This window comes from Delphinus delphis, chromosome 8 (genome assembly GCF_949987515.2).
Source record: "Delphinus delphis chromosome 8, mDelDel1.2, whole genome shotgun sequence".
Classification (NCBI taxonomy): Eukaryota; Metazoa; Chordata; class Mammalia; order Artiodactyla; family Delphinidae; genus Delphinus; species Delphinus delphis.
Window position 1 is genome coordinate 59574509 of NC_082690.1, and position 13764 is coordinate 59588272.

At 35.7% G+C, this 13764-nt stretch overlaps 1 protein-coding gene across 3 annotated transcripts in view; it reads left to right on the forward strand.

Moving 5' to 3' along the window:
* The window catches only part of FCHSD2 (FCH and double SH3 domains 2), a 303585-nt gene that overhangs the window by 53734 nt on the left and 236087 nt on the right, over positions 1-13764 (forward strand). For all 3 annotated transcript variants that reach the window (XM_060018316.1, XM_060018315.2, XM_060018314.2), the window contains exon 3: positions 6963-7008. In XM_060018316.1, coding sequence (XP_059874299.1) covers positions 6963-7008 — 46 coding nt within the window. The remainder of the gene's footprint in view (positions 1-6962; positions 7009-13764) is intronic.

A 13764-nucleotide genomic window follows, 5' to 3' on the forward strand; every position in this document is an offset into this window, starting at 1 on the left:
GGTGCACGGGCTTCTCACTGCGGTGGCTTCTGTTGTTGCAGAGCACAGGCTCTAGGCGCTCAGGCTTCAGTAGTTGTGGCGTGCGGTTTTAGTTGCTCCGCGGCACGTGGGATCTTCCCGGGCCAGGGCTTGAACCCATGTCCCCTTCATTGGCAGGCAGATTCGTAACTACTGCGCCACCAAGGAAGCCCCCCCCCCCTTTTTTTTAATATTTATATATTTATTTGGCTGCACCGGGTCTTAGTTGCAGCATGCGGGCTCTTTTAGTTGTGGCAAGTGGGCTCTTAGTCGAGCCATGCGGGATCTAGTTCCTGACCAGGGATCGAACCCGGGCCCCATGCACTGGGAGCGTGGAGCCTTACCCACCGGATCATCAGGGAAGTCCCCTTCCTTGGTTTTTAAAGCTCACAAAATGTTTGTGTTAACTGATACAATCTGTGACCAAGGTCAAGAAACTTAATTGGTTCATATGGGATATAGACTGTGATCTTGTTTCCGCCTATCCCAGGAGCTAACCTAACTGAGCTGTTTAACTGAAACTTATGAAGTCTAAAACCTGATTATAGAGTTTCTGTCTGTTCTTTCATTCATTAAGCAAACGTTTATTGAACTACTACCGTTTTCAGGCACTGTGCTACACAAGTAAATACAAAGCACACTCATTGCTCCCAGGGAACTCCATAGTCAATTCACGAGACAGTTACAGTACTTGAAGCACGTGCTATGTTATAAGATGCTGGAGGATCACAGAGAGGGTGTCTAAATCACAAGTGGAATTCAGGAAGATTTCTCAGGAGAGGTCATGTTTAAGCTAAGTTTTGAAGGATATGAGATTTAGGTCAAGTAATAGGGAAAAGGAATTCCAAGCAGAAAGGACCATGTTTGCTAGAGTGTGAAAGCAGGAGCCTAGGTCCTTTTACTATACTTATCTGTAGCCTAGGATGTGAATGGAGGAGTTTATAGACATGAAGCCACACTAGCAGTCAAGTCTGGATAGTAAGTAACCTCATCTGTCATGTTAAAGGAATTTAGATTTTTTTCTAGGAGTGATGAAGAGCCATTTCAGAAATGTTAGCAGGAAAGTGGCTTGATCAGATTTATTTTACGAAAATTATTTAGAGCATTAGATTTTTATTAAAGAATTGTTGCATGGATTTATTCTTATTTCTTTCTATATCATATGGAATTTATATGAGTTGATTGAAATTTAGTGCTTTTTATCTTTAATTTTTTTTCTAATTATAGAAATATTAAATAATTATTAGAAGAAAAACATAGAATAGAAAATAAAGAATCTCATGTCCCCTTATTTTAACAATAAAAATTTGGATATATTCTTTGAGTGGCCCCCCCGATACGTATTTTCCAGGTATACAGAATTTATACAGATACCTGTATTACATAGTGGTATATATTAATATTTTTAAGATAAAATGAGATCTTGCTTTACATATTCTTCTGAAGCTTTTAAAAAATATTGGGTAATATATTATAGCTTTCTTCATAGTACTTATAATTATCCCATTTATTATTAAATATTTCTTTGTATAATGATTTATTTACTATCTGTTAGTCCTATTTGATGTCTGTCTTATTCAGTGCTATATCATCAGTACCTATACAGGTACTTTGTTCCTTTTTATGGTCTTTTCCACGATAGCCAGTCAGTTAATGTTTATTGCATGAGTTAATTGAGGCTATCTTTCTATACCAGCACGTACAGAATTACCACATTCTTTTTAGTGGCCATATAGGATTCTTCTGAATGTAATAGAATATATTTTGAAAGGTTAGTTTGTTCCATTTAACTATTAAATTTTTAAAAATATGCAGTGGGAATGTAAAATGGCACAGCTGTTATAAAAAATAGTTTGATGGTTCTTCAAAAAGTTAAGCATAGAATTATCATATGACCCAGCATTTCTACTCTTAAGTATATATTCAAAAGAACTTAAAACTTAGTTCTACATAGAAATTCATAAACGAATGTTCACAGCAGCATTATTCATACTATTGAAGATGTAGAAACAACTCAAATGTCCATTGGTGGATGAATGGATGAATTGTAGTATATCCACGCAATGAAGTATTATTCAGCCATAAAAAGGAGCAAAGTACTGATACATTCTACAACTTGGATGGATCTTGAAAACATGCTAAGCGAAAGAAGGCAGACACAAAAGATTACATATTACATGATTCCTTTTATATGAAATATCCAGAATAGACAAGTCTATGGAGAGAGAAAATTGGCTTAGTTGTTGCCAAGGGTAAGGGGAGTGGGAATGGAGAATGATTACTTACTTAATGGGTATGAAGTATTCTTCTGGAGTGATTAAAAAGTTTTGAAAGTAGGGAGAAGTGGTGATTGTACACACTGTAAATGCACTAAATGCTGTTGAATTGTATACTTTAAAATGCTTAATTTTATGTCATATAAATTTTACCTCAGTGAAAAATATATACATGTACACATGGTATAGATTCAAACAATACAAACAAGAAATCAGTAAAAGATCTTTCTTTTACCACTATGACCAATTCCTTTCTTCATAAGGAACCATTGTTAGACCAGTTTCATGTTAAATATTTCAGGGAATTCTATCACAGTGATTCCTAAGGGGACCACAGTAGCATTTTTGAATGGTACAGTTTTATATCTGATGGACTGTGGTAACTGAGAAGTATCGTAATGATCATAATCCAGCATATACATGTAAACATTTTTATATGAAAATATGATAATATACTATATATATTATTCTGTAACTTTTTTGTTTACTAACCATTGCATCTTCCTATAAAGTTGCAATTTACTAAATAATCCATTTTTTCCCCTTTGAATCAAAATGCCATCTATTTTAGTTACTAAATTTTTATTTATTGATATTTGGTATTTGGGTATATTTGGGTGTATTTCTGACTTTGTTTCATTATCTCTGTTTGCTCATTTCATTACCAAGCTGTTTTAATTACTGTTGCTTTTTTTTTTTTTTTTTTTTGCGGTATGCGGGCCTCTCACTGTTGTGGCCTCTCCCGTTGCGGAGCACAGTCTCCGGACGCACAGGCTCAGCGGCCATGGCTCACGGGCCCAGCTGCTCCGCGGCATGTGGGATCTTCCCGGACCGGGGCACGAACCCATGTTCCCTGCATTGGCAGGTGGACTCTCAACCACTGCGCCACCAGGGGAGCCCTAATTACTGTTGCTTTTAAACTTAATTTTTACTATCTGGTGAGAGTAGGTGATAATTTTTAACATTATTCTTTCTTAGAATGTTTATAACAATTCTTTTTTTAAAATATTTTTATTTATCTTTGGCTGCGTTGGGTCTTTGTTGCTGTGCACAGGCTTTCCCTGGTTGCGGCGAGTGGGGGCCACTCCTCACTGCGGTGCACGGGCCTTTCATTTTGGTGGCCTCTCTTGTTGCAGAGCATGGGCTCTAGGCGTGCGGGCTTCAGTAGTTGTGGCACACGAGCACAGTAGTTGTGGCTCGCGGGCTCTAGAGTGCAGGCTCAGCAGTTGTGGCGCACGGGCTCAGTTGCTCCGTGGCATGTGGGATCTTCCCGGACCAGGCTCGAACCTGTGTTCCCTGCATTGGCAGGCAGATCCTTAATGACTGTGCCACCAGAGAAGCCCCTATAACAATTCTTAAGTGTTCATTTTTCCATTTGAACTTTATAATCAACTTACCTACATAAAAGAAAAATTCTCCTGGAATAATGGCAAACTTATCTCTCAGCTCCTCAAACCTTGGCAACTGATAATCTACTTTCTGTCTTTATGGACTTCCCTATTCTGAACATCTTGTATAAATGGAATCATAATATGTGGGATTTTATGTCTGGCTTCTTTCACTTAGCCTGATGTTTTCAAGTTTCATCCATATTGTAGCATATATCAGTACTTTGTTCCTTTTTATGGCTGAGTGATATACCATCATATGAATGTCGCAATATCTTGCTTATCCTTTCATCAGTTGATGGACATTTGGGTTGTTGTCACTTTTTGGCTATGATGAATAATGCTGCTATGAATATTCATTTATAGGTTTTTGTGTAGACATATGTTTTAAGTTTTCATGGGTATATACCCAGGAATATAATTGCTGGGTGTTATGGTAACTCTATGTTAAACCTTTTGAGGAACTCTCAGACTATTTTCTGAAGCAGCTGTACTGTGTTACATTCCCAAAAGCACTCTACGAGAGTTCTCATTTCTCTACATCCTTGCCAGCACTTGTTTTTGTCCATCTGTTTAATTATAGCACCCATTAATATTTTAAAAGAGAAACTGACGTTGAATTTTAACAAATGCCTTTATATCTTATATGAAGGTTATTTTTTTGCTCTGTTCTCTTGCTGTGGTTTATAATAAATAGATTTCCTAATATTGATGATGTAAATTTTGAGCAGTTGTGATCTTGTATTTGTTTTATTTAGAAGAAGAAATTACTTAGTAGACATGTAATTGTTTAACAACAACTAAAAATTGCACTGACAATTTTAAAATTAGTTGATGTGCATGTTCAGAGTAAAAGAGTTTAGTTCCCCTTTTCTTGCAGACTTCACTTGAACATTCTTATTTCAAGATGAGATACATCTAAGGTTAAAAGGGTTCTAAATAGCTGAAATATTTCCTTTCATCTTTTGTAAAATATTAAAAATATCACCTCCTTCAAAATACAGGTATTTTTTTTTAAATACCTTTTTTTTAATGATTAAATTTTTAATGATTAAAGTTTAAGCGAGTTCATTTTAATTAGTCTTGTTTGCCTGGGGAGATATATTTAGTAACACAAGTCATAATAATTTCTCAGTCCAATTTTAGTAAAACAACATGGGTGTAAAAAAGGTTTGTGCATATGTTTATAAGTGCATTTATTTACTTAAAATAAGGACTTTATTTTTTCAAACATAATGTATATTCTTACTAAAACATCAGAAAATATAGAAAGCAAAATCAAAAGAAGAAAGTGAAAGCCAGTAATCCCACTGTCCAGAGAAAACTTACATTACTATTATATATATGTATATGCAGACACACATAATTTACATATATATACACATACACCAAATATATATATAATACAGTATACAAATGCATGTATACAGTGTGCTTTACATATATGCATATATAATATATAGTTTATATGTTTTCTCTTAAGGAGAGTAGACGAATTGTATTTTAAAGGACTGTGTTAAACACTTTATAATGCACCAAACCCCATAAGGAAAAGGGTCTTGCTCAACTCTTTTTTTGTTTGTTTTTTAAACTGTGGTAAAATACATACAAGATTTACTATCTTAATCATTTTTAAGTGTACAATTTAGTGCTATTAAGTACATTCATTTTGTTTTGCTGCCACCACCATCCATCTTCAGAACTCTTTGCATCTTGCAAAACTGAAACTCTCTACCTATTAAATAATAACTCTTCTGATCCCCTCCTCCCACTCCCTGGCAATCACCATACTCCTTTGTGTCTATATGATTTTGACTGCTCCAAGTACCTTATATAAATGGAATCATACAGTATTTGTCCTCTTGTGGCCGACTTACTTCACTCAGCGTAATGTCCTCAAAGTTTATTCATGTTGTAGCATATGTCAGAAATTCCTTCCTTTTTAAAGCTAAATAATAGTTATCCATCCCAAACAAATGTAGTGAAATTTTAAATACTTTAATTTCTTACAGAAGAAGTGAATAGTCATGTTGGTAAATTTAAATAATTATTAAAATGGGGAGTTTTGGTTTATTGCCTTTTTTTCTATTCCAGCTCTTTCTTTATATTTTTCACTTTTTACTGTGATATCTCTGCCTTAATGAAGTGCTTTTAAGAGCACAGATACCTGACACCTCACAGAAAAGTCTTTAAACTCAGACTACTCAAAGTAAATTGTTAATGTTATCATATTTCATTGACTCTACCTTGTCTGTGGTTTGTAAGGTACACTGTTATTTCATGTACTGTTAAGATAGAAGAAAATACTGCCAATCATTATTTATTTATTTATTTATTTATTTATTTTTAAAGGAACATTTATTTATTTATTTTTTGGCTGCATTGGGTCTCTGTTGCTGTGTGTGGGCTTTCCCTAGTTGTGGCGATTGGGGGCTACTCTTCGTTGCGGTGCGTGGGCTTCTCATTGCGGTGGCTTCTCTTGTGGCGGAGCACGGGCTCTGAGTGCGTGGGCTTCAGTAGTTGTGGCACGTGTGCTCAGTAGTTGTCTGCCAGTCATTTAAAAGATGAATACCAATATCATAAATGTTAAAATGTGAAAAGTATTTACTGTAGAATCTGTGAAATATAATAACATGTGTGGAAAGGGTGCTCTTATTATGCCATAACATGTGGTGGCCTTGTACTTTGTTCTGTGACTCCTGTAAAAGAATGGAATGAAGGAAATGATTTGACTATTTCATGTTGAGAAGCTGATCAAATTTTGATTTTCATCTTGTTTTCTATAGTCCCTCTATGTTTATTATTTATATTCAGGAAACATTTTTACTACCTACTATGCACTAGCCATTGTGATAACAGTAGCTAACACACACATGCACGCACACACACACACACACACACACACACACATCTGTCTTTTACTCTGTGCTGGTCACTATTTTGAGCACTTTATATATTGTCATTAACTAAATTTTACACTATCCCTATGAGGTAGATTCTATTTCTATATCCATTTTACCAAGAAGGAAACTGAGGCACAGAGAAGTCAAGTGACTTGACCAAGGTCATACAGCTAGTAAGTGGTGGAGCTAGGATTTGAATGTGGATTGTCTTAACTCCAGGGTCTGTGGTGTCAGCAGTATTCTTAGGTACATAAGGTGAATGACATATTGTGCCTTCCCTCAACACAGCTTACCAAGCAGTATGTGAGGGTGTATTGATAACTTTGCATAAAATTATTGTTATATGTTTGGTAACAAATTTTTATTTGTGTTTTTAGGACATTCAGTCAGAAGAAGGCTGCTATTGAAAGAGAGTATGCACAGGTAAGCTTGGAAGTGGAGGTCCCCATCCTAGAATACCTCTTCTTTGGCTTAAGGGCAGATATGGTTGTTGGAGAGAAGTGTTGGCATCCCAGTATCCTCCTTTTCTTATTTTTGGTTCTCTCACTTTGATCCTCCTTTTACTCCATTTGAATCCTCAAATGAAGAGCTAATTTGCTTCTTACTACAAAGAATGTTGTGAACATTCTGGGAGAAGATAATAGTCACAATATTTGTAAAGTATTTACAAGTATAACTAATAGTGAATACATTTTACAAGTATATATATTCATTCTCCCTTATATATCCCATACTCTGCAGTTTTATGAAAGGTTAATTATTTTTGTTCAATCAGGTATTTATTTCTCATTAGGTCCCTGTTGATAGAGAATGGCGTGCTTTCAGTGGATGATACGGTGCTATTTATAGGGAAATTTAAGCATTTATTTTATTTTTTAAAAATATTTATTTATTTATTTATTCATTCATTCATTCATTCTGCACCGGGTCTTAGTTACGGCATGTGGGATCTTTGTTGCGGCATGTGGGCTCTTAGTTGCAGCATGCGGACTTCTTAGTTGCAGCATGTGGACTCTTAGTTGTGGCATGCAGGCTTCTTGGTTGTGGCATGCGGACTTCTTGGTTGCAGCATGCAGACTTCTTAGTTATGGCATGTGACCTCTCTGTTGTGGCAGGCATGAGGGATCTAGTTCTCCGACCAGGGATCGAACCTGGGCCTCCTGCATTGGGACCGTGGAGTCTTATCCACTGGACCACCGGGGAAGTCCCATAAGCACTTATTTTAATTAGAATCTTATTTGCTCTCAGATAGCTAAATGTGCCAAGGAAAAATTATGTTGATATATCATTTTGTGAGTATGTAAGAATTAATAACTACCCATCCTTATACAAAAACAGTTCAACATAATTTGGAAATTTTGGCCCTTGTAAGCAATTACTTTCCATGTGGAGTAGAATTATAAAATTGATCCCCCCCCCCAAAAAAAATCATAAAAGTAGTATTTGTTACAAAATTTAAAAATACAGGAGAGCACTAGAAGGAAAAATTAACACTCAGGAAATGCTGTACATGATAACCCGTTATCAGCGTAATTTGTGTTGTTGCTGCTGCTATTGTTATTATCAATATAAATAATAAAATTGGGGAATGATTTTATTTGTACTTTGTTAGGTTTTGATTTTAGTTTTATTCTGGTTTCTTTGTAGTTTACCAGGTAGCTGTCTGCCTTTATTTTATTTTATAGTCTTAGAAAAGGAATTATCTATTTTTGAAAACTTAGATAGACTCAGTAATTCATTAATTCAGCTGTTAGTTATTGAGTACTTATTATATATCAGGTGCTTTACATAATGAATACCATTAGTTCTAACTTTAGTGCTGGACCTTTATTCTTTGCATATATAATAGATACTAGTATTGATAGCTAATATTGATGTAATCCCTACATTGTACTAGACACTTTGCTGATAATTCTACATATATTATCTGGTTTAATTCTCTCAATAAACCTTTAAAATAGGGAGTTACTATGCTCTTCACAGGTATGTTTTCATATAGTCCCTTTATAGATATGCTTCCATTGGGATCAGAGTATATGATCTGCTTTTAAAATTTAATACAGGGAAAAAAAAAAAAAAAAATTTAATACAGGGGGGCTTCCCTGGTGGCACAGTGGTTGAGAGTCCGCCTGCTGATGCAGGGGACACGGGTTCGTGCCCCAGTCCAGGAAGATCCCACGTGCCGTGGAGCGGCTGGACCCGTGAGCCATGGCCGCTGAGCCTGCGCGTCCAGAGCCTGTGCTCCGCAATGGGAGAGGCCACAAAAGTAAGAGGCCCGCGTACCGGAAAAAAAAAAAAAAAATTTAATACAGGGAATTCCCTGGTGGTCCAGTGGTTAGGACTCTGTGCTTTCGCTGCCGAGGGCCCGGGTTCGATCCCTGGTCAGGGAGCTAAGATCCCAAAAGCTGCATGGCCAAAAAAAAAAAAAAAAATTTTTTTTTAATACAAAGTGAAAATTTTTTCATGATATATTCTTCTGTAACATATTGTAAAGTTTTAATAATCAAATAAATAGGACTGGTTCATAATTAAAAATATAAAATAGTACATTAAATTGTATGAAAAGTAGCAGTCCTCTGATGTAATGCCAGTCTTTTTCCTCAGAGAAAAGATTAAAAATGGATCCTGTTTTGGTTCTTTTGGTGATCTTTTCCATATCTTTAAATAATATGCATAATTGATTCTTGATTTATCAACTCTAGACATTATTGCTTGATTACTACTTAATTAAATGAGAAATTAGCTTCTTTAGCCATTCCTTTCCAGCCTACTCTTTCCAATATAATTTGTCACTATTTTAGTGCCTTTGCTACTTTTCTTTTTTTTTTTAAAGGGAACTTTATTTTTCTTCTTTATTTCTTCCTTCCTTCCTTCCTTCCTTGGCTGCGTGGGGTCTTCCTTGCTGCGTGGGCCTTCATTAGTTGCGGTGAGTGGGGGCTACTCTTCCTTGCAGTGTGCGGGCTTCTCATTGTGGTGGCTTCTCTTGTTGCAGAGCATGGGCTCTAGGCGCACGGGCTTCAGTAGTTGTGGCACGAGGGCTTCGGTAGTTGTGGCTTGTGGGCTGTAGAGCGCAGGTTCAGTAGTTGTGGCACAGAGGCTTAGTTGCTCCGTGGCAGGTGGAATCTTCCCGGATCAGGGCTTGAACCCGTGTCCGCTGCATTGGCAGACGGATTCTTAACCACTGTGCTACCAGGGAAGCCCAGCTACTTTTCTAATTCTAAATGATCTACTTAGCCTTCTATCTCTTCTGTTAAACACACACACACATATGTTACATGTATAGATATATGTATTTATGTGTATATACATATACACATGATGCAGTTGAATTATATTTTACAAAGCAGTCAGATTTACTCTTGAAAAATTTCTTTAAATGTCTGTCAGGTAAATTATATCTGGTTGTGTTTATATAATTCTATATAATAATGTATGCAAACTGTATAAGGTAGCTAATTAGATATTTCAAAATTTCATATTCATAAAGTAGAATATTTCTTTGTCTCTCTGCTTTGGACAGTTGAGTACATTTATGGAGAGCCAGTTTGCTGACTCTTCTTGTTATTTGTCATATTTGCCTTTTAGATGATATTTTTCAGTGTTTTCCCAGTTAATTTTTCAATTTATTTCTTTTCTTTTTAATTAATTTATTTTATTTATTTATTATTTTTGGCTGCGTTGGGTCTTTGTTGCTGCGCGCGGGCTTTCTCTAGTTGCGGCGAGCGGGAGCTGCTCTTCGTTGCAGTACGTGGGCTTCTCATTGCGGTGGCTTCTCGTTGCAGAGCATGAGCTCTAGGCACGCGGGCTTCAGTAGTTGTGGCTTGTGGGCTTCAGTAGTTGTGGCTCATGGACTCTAGAGCGCAAGCTTCGTAGTTGTGGCACATGGGCTTAGTTGTGGTGCATGGGCTTAGTTGCTCTGTGGCATGTGGGATCTTCCCGGACCAGGGATCAAACCCGTGTTCCCTGCATTGGCAGGCGGATTCTTAACCACTGCGCCACCAGGGAAGCCCCTGAATAACTTTTAGATTCAGAGCCATTAATTTCCTTGTTTTTCCACACTGTATTACCTCTCTACCACTTAATGCATTAGAAAACAGCATTTCTTGACAGAGTCTCCCAGTATTTCCTCCAGGAATTTTTCCTCTTTGCTGATACCACTCTCTAAGTTTTCATGCAGAAAAGTTTCTTGATCTTAGATGGTGTCAGTGGAAGGTTTTCTGACAATGATAAGATAGTACTTAAATGTTTGTTGTTGGAAATGTGGAAGAGTTCATTGTTTCCTCAAGCCACCAAATTCTGTTGTATCCTGACAGCAGTTAAGGGATGTTCTCAATGGTTAGATGCATCCTGATTTCAGAGATCTTAAAATGTTTAAAAAAATGTATTTTGTTAATAGAATTGATGAGATATGTTCTTTTTTCCCCCCAGGCTGTGTAGAGATTTCATTGTTTGAAAAAAAGTTGAAACTTGCAGGGGGGCATTAAAGAAAGGATACTCCTAATGGCCTCTTTCTTTCGTAGACTGAGGAATGTGTTGCAAAGTAAAATATTCATAATATTATATATAGATATAGATATAAATATAATGTAATATATCCATATTGAGCTTTTTTTTTGGTATGGGAAAAGATATCTAATTGCCGTTTTTTTATTTATTGCCGTAGCCACTAACTACATATTTTTCAATTTATGGACAAGAAGTGGGATACTAATTCAAGGAAAGGCGTTTTCAGTCTGAAATACAACAAATTAATGATGATGGGAAGATTACTTGACTTCTCTGACCTTTTTTTCCCTTCATTTTTGAACAGAGAATGATAACCATTCTTTCTTCCCTTCTTCTCAGCTAGTTCTGGAGACCAGATGCACTGGTCTCCAGAAATGAAGACTTCGCAGTCTATGTTTACACGTATAAGAAATATGAAAATAGTTCCCAATCTATGTTTACACATATAAGATGGTCCTTTGTGTTCTTATTGTGATAGTTTTCCTTTTTTTTTTGCAAATTGTTGTAACCTAGCTTTGCTAGATAATAGATTTCCATATTAGAAAGGGAATGATGAATTAATTATGGGGACCTTTGCATATAATATTAGATAATCCAAGTCCCATTTTTCTGGGAAAGGGTATAAGGTAAGGTAGTTGGAGGATCTTCTTCCCTTTGGAAAAGCACTGTAAAAACTCTGCCAATACGAGAACGTTTACTGTTTCATTAGGGTAACTACTTAACCTTTTTATTATGCCAGGTTTTTTTTTTAGCTGTCTTTGTTTTTTTGTTTTTGGCTGCGTTGGGTCTTCACTGCTGTGCGCAGGCTTTCTCTAGTTGTGGTGAGCGGGGGATACTCTTCATTGTGGTGCACGGTCTTCTCACTGCGGTGGCTTCTCTTGTTGCGGAGCACAGGCTCTAGACGAGTGGGCTTCAGTAGCTGCGGCACACGGGCTCAGTAGTTGTGGCTTGCGAGCTCTAGAGTTCAGGCTTAGTAGTTGTGGCGCATGGGCTTAGTTGCTCTGTGACATGTGGGATCTTCCCACATCAGGGCTCGAACCCATGTCCCCTGCATTGGCAGGCAGATTTTTAACCACTGCGCCACCAGGGAAGCCCAAGCTGTCTTTAAAAGTCTTTGTAAAAGCTTACAACCACAGCTCAGATTTTGTACTAGAAATTCATGCAATAGGATCAATTTCATGGAAATTTTCTTTATAACCCAAGTTATCTAGAATGTATCTATAATAAGAATCAATAACAGTTATTATCTTAAGCCATAGAGGTTTACAAAGTGAAATTTCCATATGTTAGCCAGCTTTAGATTTTGTAATTTTTACTGAATTGAATTGAAATATGAAGAGAAATTTTGACCTAATGACATTTCCTCTAACTTTTTATTTGAAAAAAACTTCAAATCTGTGGAAAAGTTGACAGAATAATATACTGAAGAATAGTCAATTTCCTCTATATTAACCAATTATTAACATTTTGCCCCATTTACATTATGTAGCTACACTTTTTTTCTAAGCTGGACAGTTTGAAAGTAAGTTACAGCTATCATGAGACTTTTCATCCACTTACTTTACTTTGCATCTTCTGAGAACAAGATCATTTTCCAAAATAATGTCATTATCATATCCAAGATAATGAATAATAATTCTATAATGTCATTTAATATGTAGTTTGTATTCACATTTCCTCATTTATTCCCAAAATGTCTTTTATAGCTGTTTTTCCAAGATCCAGTTAAGGTTTACACATTGCATTTGGTGTCTCTTGATTTTATTTAGAATATTTCTTTCACCTTTTTTGTTTTTCATGACATTGACTTTTTGAAAAATCTGGTCATTTTTCTTTTTTAAAAAAATTACATTATTATTGACTGTATTCCCCAACTGTACATTTCATGCCCATGACTCATTTATTTTGTAACTGGACGTTTGTACCATTTAATTTCTCTCACCTATTTTACTCATCTGGTCATTTGTCTTGTAGGAAGTTTTTTCGAATTGTCTAGGTTTTTTCTTCATGATTAGAGCTAGGTTAAATTTTTAGCAAAAATACTACATAGGTGATGTTGGACCTAATAAGATTTTATGGTTTGTTTTGGCGAGTCTGATAGATTAGGACATATCACCGATATTGCCGTTTTCAAGCCTGATTGAATCTTTAACAGTGATAGTAGATTTTTATCATTTATCAGTTTTCAAAATTATCTCGAGCCATTTCTGTTTTATTGGTTTTTTGCTATATCACATTTTGCTGGTGCTCTAAAAAAAATGAAGATTTGTTACATTAAAAGTATTTGGCGAGGCATAATTAAAGAAAAATTAAACATTTGAGAATTTGGTTTAATTTTTTTTTTGGTTTAATTTTAACTTATACGTTTTAGTTTAAGTTATTAAAGTTTTTAAAATGTCAAAGCCTGTATATTCTTAACTTACATTTATACACATTTAAAAATCAACTGAAAATCAGAACATTTGTCATTATTGTGGGAATTTCCTTCAGAGAGTCTGCTAGTTGTTAAATTGAAAGTATGTGAAACATTTATGTTACCAACTGTCTAATAGGTAATGTTTGATAATGACACTAGTATAAGCTTCCTTTTTGGGACATTCCATAGTTTTGGCTATTATTTGTTGTTGGTACATCATCTAAATAGTCAAAACTATTTAAATAGCTTTAAAAGAA